At 53.9% G+C, this 10,936-nt stretch overlaps 1 protein-coding gene across 1 annotated transcript; it reads right to left on the bottom strand.

The window, feature by feature from the left end:
* Nucleotides 1-4,951: 4,951 nt before the first annotated feature.
* On the bottom strand, nt 4,952-10,599 carry MLN (motilin). Its single transcript, XM_036115193.2, has 3 exons — nt 10,447-10,599; nt 8,298-8,414; nt 4,952-5,156 (listed from the first exon to the last, which is right to left on the bottom strand). The coding sequence occupies exons 1-3, from the start codon at nt 10,561-10,563 to the stop codon at nt 4,971-4,973; spliced, it is 420 nt and encodes a 139-aa protein (XP_035971086.1). The 5' UTR covers nt 10,564-10,599; the 3' UTR covers nt 4,952-4,970.
* Nucleotides 10,600-10,936: the final 337 nt, after the last annotated feature.

The following is a 10,936-nucleotide window of genomic DNA, read 5'->3' as shown; positions in this document are numbered from 1 at the left end:
TTTGATATAGTGATTGCCTAACACATATACCACATAATAGTATTTTATTTCTTTCTGAAGCACTGTTTGCATGACAAATGAGTTGGTAACATTTGTGCAACTCCTTGCAGCTGTGCAGTTCAATATATAAGGAATGAGCCTTTCGGCATCAATACTGGCCCCGTGTATTCTAAGAGGGCTTGAATCTGACGCTTAAACAAAGTGAACGTTCTGGCATTTCGCAGAGTTACGGTCTGTTTCACCACAATGGATCCCAGGGCGATTTAAAAATATGTCCTGAACTGGAGCCGCCCCCCGCAGTGGTCCCCAGCGTGGGCTTTGTCAGCCTGCCTGTGTTTGGGGCCGCTGGTGCTGTTACATCTACCTAGGGCCCAGTGAGCCCCACCCGCCAAGCCTGTTGTCTTCCCTCTAGCCTGGAACCCATCGTGCTGGCAGCTGTGGCTTTCTGCCCCCCTGTGGTCCACCCTCTGCCTCCACGGGCTTCTAGCAGTGGTTGGATTCGTCTCGCTGGGTCCAGCGGGCCTTTGGGCTCATGCGCCACCCCTTGAAGCGTGTTTGCCAGTCAGTGCTCCCCCGTGACGCCTGCTCCCCCTGGGAAGAAGCCTCCCCATCGGATTGAGAAAAGTCAATCAGAAAAACCCTCACAAGTCAATCGTCCCTCTCAGGTCTGGGGCCTTTGCATTTTCCTCCGGAGCTCCCTGTTCCAGTCTGTTCCAGTCGTGCCCCTTCGGTGGATTGATAACTCCTCCAAGGCCCTCCATCCACACTGTCTGCCAAGACACCTTTACTTGCCTGTTGCTGCTCCTGTTCCTCCGCATGAGCACCCCTCCACTTTCTTCCCTGCCCCTCGTGTCTTCCCCACCGCGGGCTCAGCCATGGGGCCCCTCTGTGACACTGCCTCACGCTGGGAGCTGCCCCTGAGGCTCCTCGCATTCTCCGAGTTTGCCTCCTGTGTCGAGTATGGGAATGCATATTTTAAAGCAAAGGGCAATATTGCAAAGTCAGTGGCTGCCCTGCGTGCCTCCCCCCCCCCCCGCCCGCTTTCTCCTCACTTTCTTGTAGGTTTTTTTTTTTTAAGGTGAGCAGCTTAGACTGCGGGTGGTCTTGCTGATTTATTAAAGGTAGAAGAGGAAAAACAAGCTCCAGTGTCCAAATCTACTTAGTAACCACATCCACACATTTAGCAGAGGTGAGGGGCCTCTAGAAGGAGGCTCTGGATTCCCAGAGGGCCGCCACGCTGCCTGCCGTCCTGCTGACCTCTGTCTCAGCAGAGCCTTATAATAACAACAACCATAAATCTTTTAGTGGGTTCCATTCTCCTTCTCCTCCTGCAAAAAGCCCTGCACACATTTATCAGGTCGTTAGAGATGCTGGGGGACTGTGGCCTCGTCCTTGATCCACCCCCTCGCCAGCCTCGTGCATCTCTCTGGGCTTCCTTGGAACCACATCGTGGGTGGTGTCACGCTGTGGGATGGTGGGGCCCTGGGAGAGTGTGGTTGAAAAGTGGGGGACAAAGTGGTTGCCATCTAGGCTCAGGTTTTGACTAGAACGGTCCTAGCACGGCCCAGCTTCTGGCTGGCTTATCTCAGTGCCCCGGGGAACAGGAGAGCTACCTTTCATCCCTCCAGGTCAATGAGGGGGCAAATAGAGTCACAGAGAAATGCCAGAACAGGTATAATGGGCAGTTAGGTTGTCTGCTTTTCACAATCGGCTGAAAATGTAACAAAACTCTCATTCTTTCGGCCACACTTTGATATCTGTGGGTAAGAGTTCCTTTAGAGGCACGGAATACATTCCCTGATGTCAATAACGAATTGTGTATGAAGAAAAATGTAATGCTTTCAGAACATTTTCTTTTGGGCTTTGTCCATGATTAGATTATACTAAATTACAGAGTACAGATATCAGGCAATTACTCTTTGCTTTTAACTATTCAATTTCATGGCAAATCCACGTAGCTCAGTAATTATAAAATCATACCGATGTGGTTACCGAGAAAATACCTCATCATCTCCATCTTGTGAAGCGAGGTTCAGGTTGCCCAATAATTACCCGCGGTCCTGTTAAGTATAAAGTACATTCCAAACGAAGAGGGGTAATCTGTAACTCTCTAATTGCCAGTTTTCTGGACAGATTCTTGCCGATTTCGCTGGATAAACCTCAGTAAGATGTGAGGAAGATTCGCTGTCCTCACCTGACTGGTTCCTCTGGGCACTTTCCCCTCTCCGATCCTGGCTGGGTCCCGGTCCTGGCCGTGGATACCTTTAACCAAGAGTGGATCTCTCTTTCCTTCTCTTTTGTGAAAATATGGTCATTTTTGTCTCAGCTCAGCTCACACTATCCGCCCCCCGCCCCCCGCCCCCAGTTTTAATTTCTTCCAGGGCTCTGCATGTCTTGTAAGAAGCAATCGAGTCTGCTGTCCTGGAAACTGGAGGAACTCGTTGGAGAAAAAGAATTATTTGAGCCGATTGTGAGAAATTGAACAGCGGCAGGAGGAAAAGGAGAGAAGAAAGGAGCCGACACATCTAACCAGGCGGCTGGGGCACTGTGCATACACATGCAGGTGGCGGCTGGGTCCCTGTTGCGGCTCATTACTGAGAAGCACATCAGAGGCCACTGGGTGAGGGTCAGGGACAACCGGGCGCAGCACTGAGCTTTGAACAGGGCTGTTCTGCAGAACGACCAGCACCCTCCTGCCACCTAGGTGCTGTGGCTGTGGAACCAATTCCCATTTTCAGAAATGCAGACCGCCTGGGGCACAATCACCTAGGGGTCTCATTTCCTTCTTCGTACCTATTTCAACGCTGCTCTCTAACCCCAGGATCTTAAGGAAAATTCTCCAGCCGGGTGGTGGGCATGGGGTGGGGTGCGGGGAGTCTGGGACCTTGGGGGGGTAAGGTGAGCGCCCCCCTCTGGTGATGGGGGAAGGTAGTCTCACTGTATCCACAGATCTGAGCAGAGAGTGAGGAAAAGACACAAAAGCTGTGTTTTCCGCCCAGAAAGAGACAGTGAGCATTTTGCTTGTCTGCTTTTTGGAGTGGGTTCTGGGGAATGGCGTGAATGGCACGGCGGAGCTCCAAAGGGCGAGGAGGGGTCTTGGATCCAGTTCTTCCCAACCGCATGCTTTGTAGACTTTCCCGCTGTTCTTCCTCCTTTTCCACCCCTGCTGTGCAGCCCTCTCTCCATTCATTACAGGGTGTCTTGGCAGCATTTCCCGGGAACCTGCAGCTGCGCTTGGGCTGATCAATACGTGCATGGGAAATTGTGTGACTGTGCGGCATGAAGGGTCTGGGTCCCTTGGAAGGTTCGGGTGTCCCTCAGGAGCACTCGGAGCACCCCAAAGGAACGTCCTTTCTAAGGGTTGGGCTCGTCTTGTTCCGCTAACTACAATCCGTGGCTAAGCTCCCGCAATGGTTGGGGTGGGTGGAAATGCCGAAGAGGCAGCATGTCAAATTGCTGGTAACCTATGGCTAGAGGGAGCTGTGGTTCCTATAAGGCCCTGGTTGATAAATAAATGAACATTCATTAATGCAAAATTAAATTAGAATGAAATTTCCCAACGAGTTTTGGTTAGAAGGCAGAAATAAGTGGGTTGGCTGTGGAATTTTGCTGCAGATGCTGGAGCGTGTGGTCACAAGATGATAATAATAATAGTGATTTGCTGGTGCCTGTCCCCCCCGAACTCAAGGTACATATTACCACCTTGTGTTTGCAAAGGCTCATTGAGGTGAAAGGGCTAGCTGGAAGTTACTCAGCAAGGGGGTGAGTGCGGAAGTCTTACAACTCTCTGGCCCATTAGACCTCGAGCTTGCCAATAAACAGAAAGTAGACCGGGCTTCAGGAGACCGGAATTCTAGTCCTTGCTCTGCCACTGACTGGTGTGTGGCCAGAAAGTGCCATCTTTCCTCAGTGGCACAAATCTTCCAGTTCCGTGGGTCTGACTTCATATTTGAACGTGGAATTTATCAAAGGCACACGTTTTGCTCCTGTACATACCACCATTTATGGCCAATTCCCTCTGAGCTTTATTTCTTTTCCCCCTTTATGGAATGCCCTGAGTTTGACCTTTAAAAATTAAAATATTAAATAAAAGAGTCGTTTCTGTAGATTTCCTGCTTTATTTGCTGGAGGGGGGGCTTGCCTGGGAGAGAGCATTTTCCTTCAGAGCCCGGCTGTGGGGCATGCAGATTTCAGGGCCTTCCTCGGGTGGGAGGGGGGCTCCCGGTTTTCGTCCACCTTCTACCTGGAGCGGGCTGTCACTCATCTGCTGGGGAAAAGCAGAGGGACTTTGCAGCTCAGGAACATCAGCAGGTCCACTTATGAAACGGACTTCTAAACCTGCCTGTGGACGCAGGGAGGAGGGGGCACCCCCAGGGGGAGGGTTGGCCAGGCATCTGGAAGCTCTGCCTCTAGCTTTCTCTGTAGCCTGGGGCGAGTCATTTAACCTCTGGTTCTTCCAACCCGAACACTTCCTCCCCGCCTCTCTCTTCTCCTCCTGGGGACTATGAGAAGTAATTAGTGGCTGTTTGTCAGACAAGTCCTAGCTTTGCACAAGTTACTTGGGCAGACCTTGAACCGGGCAAGGCCAAGTGGAGCTCAGCACTTGGATTTGTAGAACAGATGAAGAAAATGCAGACTTTTGGGACCAGAAGGTTCCAGAGTTCCCTTCAGAGGAACCGCCCAGCCTGGTGGTGTTTGGGGAGGGAATGAATGTATCTGGAGCAGGGGGAGGGGTGGGTGTGTTGCTGTGGCCTCTTCTGCCAGGAGGGTGTTCGGGACAGGGGCCTGAGCCATCGGGGCAGGGCCTTGAGATGCCCCTGGCTGGGGAATTGGGCCTCTGTGGTCCCCAGTAGCTGTCAGAGCCTCTGTGATGAGGCTCCCCTCAGAGACAGGGGCACCCTTTCCCGAGAAGACAGCTTCATGTTCTCAAGTGCAAAGCGGCAAAACAAATCGCTGTCCGCAAACGGCTCTCAGATGCGCTCCTGTAATATGAACACGGGGTGGATGAGGCCAGGCCCCAGCCGCAGAGGCGCCCGCCTCCCCTTACCGTTCTGGGTGGACAGCAGCGCCTCACTCAGCAGCCCTTCCAGGGCGGCCTGGTACTTTTCCAGCTGCCTGGAGTTCATCTTCATTCCAATTTCCACAGGAGCAGTCAGCTATGAAATAAGGCAGAGTTAACAAGAAGGAAAAGACACGGAGAGCGCCATTAACCCCTGGGTGCCTTATAGGTGGCAGGAGGGACTGCCAGGAGCCACACAGCTCTGCGGCGGCCCCATTCTTCCCGATCAGTCCTCCGGGAGCCTCTGGCCTTCCAGGGCCGGCCAGGGAATTCTGGCAGCTCCCCCCCCAACTCAAGCCAGGGGACTGGATCCTGGAAATCACCCAAGACTTGCCGGGAGGAGAATCAACAAACCTCCCCTGGTGGGGAAGCTGCGACAGGAGGGGAGGGGTCAGCAGGAAACCCCCGGCTTTTCCTGTGGCAGGAAACTCTCCCTCCCCCTCCTCCTGAATAAGGCTAGCTGGCACCTGGAGCCTTAGAGCGGGGCATCATTCCAAACGCTTTATGTGTATGAAGCCTCTTAATAACCCTATGAGGTAGAGACTAGTGGTGTGCCCATTTTGCAGATGAGGAACCTGAGGACAAGGAGGTAGAGTAACTTGCTCAAAGCCACACAGGTACTAAGTAGTAGAGGGAGAAGGTGTGACACCCAGGGGGCCTGACTCCCAAGGTCTGTGCCACCAGACGAGACTTTCTCTGGTACTGTGGGAACACAGGCAAGACCCCAGAGGAGCCATCCGGAGGTTCGTCACCAAGAGAGGTTGTTGTGGCTGAGCCGGCGGGGGGGTGGGGTGGAGGTACTGACTGATCTTGCCGTCACCCCCAGAGCTCCCTGGTTCAGTGGTCTTGGTTCACATGCCAGCCGAGACTCCCTGCCTGTCTGGAGAGCTGTGATGGAGGAGTCCCAGGGGCTCCCTGGCTGGGAAATGGACTGGGGCTGCCTGAAGGGCCCCGGTCGGGTCTGGTTGCTGTGGGTTCCGGCCTCCAGCCCCGCCCTCGCCATCCCCTTGCTTGTGCTATGCCTTTCTCTACGCATCAGTGTCCTCGCCTTAAAATGAAGAGGCTGGAGGGAATGATCTGGAAAGGACCTCCTGACCCGTATAGCCTGTTCTAGGGAGAAGGAACAGCCTCCCTGAGATGTTCCACAGGCTGCAACACGTGCCTTACACTGCCCGGGGTGCAGGTAGTGGGCAGTTCCGGGCAAGCTCCCCTTTGCCAGCTGAACCAGTCACTCCCAGCTCCTCCTGGGGAGCCCAAGGAGTGGGAAGGGAAGGCACACTCCCCTAACCCCGAGGTCCCTCTCTGGGCCATGACTGAGCTCCCTGTCTCTGGACAGCGTGCTGCGGCCACCCGAGGGGGTGGGAGGAACCATGGCAGGTGTCCAGCGGAGGCGGGAGGCCTGGAGTCCAGCTCAGTGTTGCTCAGACTGCTGTATCACCCTGGCAAGGCCCTCACCCTCTCTACCTATCAGTCTCCTCCCCCCCACTCCCCTTCCCAGGGAAGTGTCCCCCGCTCGGTCCCGGGACCCCCTTTCTTCTCCATCCACACGCACCCCGTCCAGGATCTCACCCGGTCCTGGCTTGAAATTCCAGCTAATCGCTGATGCTTCCCACATGGATGCCTCCAGCCCTAAGCTCTCCTGAAGGCCAGTCATCTATATCTGCCCGCCTGGGCAACACCTCCATCTGATCGCCCACCAGGCATCTTACGGTTCACAGGTCCTGTCTGACCTCCTGACCTTCCTCCTGCCATCCTACAGCCAACCAGAGGCTTCAGCATCTCCATGAGTGGCGAACCTATCCTTCTAGGTCCTCTGGCCTGAACATGGGGCTTGAACTCATGGCCCTGAGATCAAGACCTGAGCTGAGATCAAGAGTCAGATGCTTAACGGACTGAGCCACCCAGGCGCCCCTGGGGAGACTCTTTTAAAATGTAAATCTGATCATGTCCCTCCTCTGCTCCAAAGCCCCCAGTGGCTCCCATCTCAGCAGAGTGGAAGCAGAGTCCAAACAATAGCCTACAGAGTCCACGGTCTGGGCTCACCTCCCACTTTCTCTCTGACTCCCTCTGCCCCAACCACTCCAGCCTCCTCACTGTTCCCAGAATGCACCAGGTCTACTCCCGCCTCAGGGCCTTTGCACTGACGTCTCCTGCTGTTTGGAATGCTCTTTCCCCAGACATCTTTGTGGTTCAGTGCCTCACTGCTCCAGGTCTCCGTGCTAATACCATGTACTCATGAAGCCTGCTCTGACCACTCTATTTAAATTGCAACTCATCCATCTCCACTCTCTGTCTTATTTTCCTCCATGGCACCTGTCACTACTGGCCACACTATGAAGGTTGTTTATTCATCCTATTTGTAGTCTGTTGCTGGTCCTTCTGGTATCTCATTACTGGCTCCCCGCTGGAGTGTGAGCTCCATGAGCTCAGAGGATTTATCTGTTTTGTTCACCACTCTATCCCCAGGGCCCAGAACCGTGCTCCACACTTAGGGCTCAGTAAGTACTTACTGCCTGGATAAATGAGTCTGTGAAATTAAAGAGCTGCCCTGGATAAGCTCAAGGCTGGCTCCCGCCACGACGTCTGCACATCCTCACCCAGCATTGACCTGGGGGTTTTGACACTGTGGTTGTCCTTGCTGGGGGAGGAACCGGCACCCTCATCACCTGCCCCCTGAGACTGCAGCTGCCTCCGGACTGGTCTCCTGCCTCCACTTGTGCTGCTCAGATCTTCCTAAGTCGGATCAGGTCACTTCCCTGCTTTGAACCCCCAGTGACCTTCTAGACATCTTGCCTGGACCACCAGGCCCTGCCAACCTCTTGTCCTCTCCCGGTGCGCCCTGGCCTTGAGGGCCTCACACCTACCATGTGCTTCCTGAGCAAGGCCTTTGCACTTACTTTTCCTTCTGGAATGTTCTCGCTCTAGCTCTTCGCATGAGAGGCTCCTTCTCATCATTCTGGTTTCAAATCAAATAAATGTTGCCTCCTCTGAGAGGCCTTCCCTGAGCCCTCCTCCAGCCAAAGCAGTGCCCCCATCATTCTCTATCCTCCCTCCTTATTTGGTGCCTGAAATGGTTTATTGTCTCATTGTTGGTGTCTGTCTCCCTTTCTCCTAGGATGGGGCTTGTTGCCTGAATATCTGGTTCGCTGCTGTATCCTAGCACAATCTGTGGCTGGCTGGGGGAGCCTCTCCCCGCCCCCCGACTAGGTTTCTCTGTATTGTCACCCTGTCTGCTCACCTTGATAACTTGGTTTTCTTCTTCCTCTGTGGGCTCCAAAGGGTCCAGAGGCCCCACTTCCTCAGACCTCTTCTGTAAAACCAGGGACTTCTTTTGACCTCTATTGCGCTCCTTTTCCTAAGGGCAGAGCACAAAATCGAACAAAACCCCCGTTTCTCAACTGCCCAGATGGCACTTGCCTGTCTCTGTCCAGGGTGCTAAGTGGCCTGAGCTTCCCACAGGCCAAAAGAATTCCTTCTCCCCTGGTCCCTCTACAACAAGGAGTCCCGGAAATGCGATGGCCACGAAAGGCTTCCGAGTTGTCCACCAACAGGTTAACTTGCAGAAGAATCCATTCCTTTGTCGTTCCAACACCGCACCCAGGTTGTTACTGTTAATTAAGTTAAAATGCTGAAAATAATGGCTGCCCTTCATGCATATTAAGTGTGAAAATGTGTTTTTCTTAGCAGAGAGCCCATAAAAAGGGTGGCAAGACAGCCTAGCCTGCGAGGGCACCATAGGGTGGCCCAGAAACAGGAGTCCCTGGGAGATGATTTATAAGAGGCGAGACAAGGAGATGAATTATGGAGGAAGGAGATTGCAGCTTCTTCATAAAAATCCTGGTGCCTGGCAATTATGAGGAGCAAAACCACTGAGTGGATTAATGCAAAGTGTCCTTTGGTTGCCATTTTGCTAGTTTATGTTCTACTGAGTTTGACTCTTTCTGCCCCAAATCTTACGTGGTGTCCTGTTTGCCGGGTCCCAGGGCACTGAGATCAGACGCACCTCATTCCTTTGGTTTCTCTAATGGCACCGTTGGGATTCAGCTCTGGGCCTTGCCTGAGACGTGGTGATTCTAGAACAATGGGCTGTCTCCTCTGGGGAGGAAGCTGGTGGTGGAGGAAGTGTGTTTAGGGAGCCTGCCTCATCCCCTCCACATTTCCATGAAGGGGGGCTGGGGCCAGACTTGCCTCTGCTCACTGGGTCTGTGGCAGCCTGCCCCGGAGAACATGTAGGTCCAGGGGCCACGCAACCTCCCAGAGAACTGATTCGTGGATTTGTCCCTAGTGGAGCCTTGGTCTCAGACAGGTGGGACGCTAAAGTCCCGTCTCTTCATCACCTCAGGTTAGAGAGAATCAACTATCTGCACAAGATACTCAGAACCCCTTGACATCTAAAGTAGAAGGCAGGGGAACCAGGTCTGGCAGTCCACTTTTCTGGAGGCCCCGCCGCCTGAGTTCTGTTAAGACTGACTGGTTTTCGGGGCACCTGGGTGGCTCAGTCGTTAAGCGTCTGCCTTCGGCTCAGGTCATGATCCCAGGGTCCTGGGATCAAGCCCCACATCGGGCTCCCTGCTCTGCAGGGAGCCTGCTTCTCCCTCTCCCCCTGCTTGTGTTCCCTCTCTCGCTGTGTCTTTCTCTGTCAAATAAATAAAAAATCGTTAAAAAAAAAAAAAGATTTAAAAAAAAAAAAAGACTGACTGGTTTTCTTCTGGGTTCTCAAGAGGAGGAGGCTCTGGCCAGCACTCCATGGGGCAGCATCTTCTTTCCCACTCTGGGCCCACCGAGTTCCCCTCCTTCTCTCTGAAGACCCCCAGCTCTGCTCTCACCCTTTCCCTGTTGGCTGCCGACATGCACCAGCCCGCGGAGACCTCTCCCTCCTCTGAACTTAGCACTTACCATCAGCATCACTTGCTGGGCAATTAATCATGTCCTGCCTCTGAGAGCGCCCTTGTTTTCTATTGTTAGTGAATTTTTCATGTGTTTGTATCTTGGCTCCTGAGCCAGCTCCTTAAAGGTGGAGGTTCTTAGATCTCCTTATATGCCTGGCCTCTCACCCAGGGTGGCCCTTTGTACTGCAGAGATGCTCAGCAAATATTTATTGGCTTGTTAATTGAAAATCTCCTCTGAAGGACAGGCAGGGGCGGGAAAAGGGACTTTTGAGTGGTGCTAGGGAGGAGTGAAGGTGGCAGGGAGACACCTGGAGTCTGGGGTTAGCTTGGGTCCCGGTCCTTCGTGCTGTCCTCAGTGGGGCTGGCATAGCTGATTAAACGTGGGCTCACCAAAGGGACACTTGTGCCTTAGAGAGACGAGGGCCACCTGAGTGCTGAGCAGGGCTCTGCGTCAGTTGGGCCACACGGGCGAGGCGGGCAGCCGGGGGGGTTTCCTACCCGAATCTTCTGGAGCTCGCTGTGGGTGAAGATGGGAACGAAGGCTTCTGTCTGGGAGGCCAGCATGGCAGCCACGTGCACCACCAGCAGAACCGCCACAGCCTTCCGGGACACCATCCTGGAGCTGGACAGCGACAAGAAGCTCTCGTCGTCAGGTTTAGGGTGCACACCCTGCCTGTAGCTATGACCTTGAGCAAGCCGCTTAGCCTCTCCTGACATGGGCCGGGTGGGGGCTTGACCAGAGGAGCTCAGAGCCCCTTCTCTGTCGCAGGGCCAGGGGTGGGGGGTGGTGAGCGAGCAGTTGGGAGAGGCGGCCCAGCCCCTGCCACACGCTGGGGGAGAAGCATTCCACATGTGAGCCCCCCTCTTTGTTACAGCTGAGGTCTTCCAGGGCCAGCGGGGCTTATAAAGTGGGGAAGACCCCATGTCTCAGAAGAAAGACTAGATTATCAACAGAATTGTGCCCCCATTGAGCCCTCCCTCCTCCCTG

This window comes from Halichoerus grypus, chromosome 9 (genome assembly GCF_964656455.1).
Source record: "Halichoerus grypus chromosome 9, mHalGry1.hap1.1, whole genome shotgun sequence".
Classification (NCBI taxonomy): Eukaryota; Metazoa; Chordata; class Mammalia; order Carnivora; family Phocidae; genus Halichoerus; species Halichoerus grypus.
Note: the sequence above shows the minus strand (reverse complement) of the source record. Positions and strands in the feature narration are given on the sequence as shown.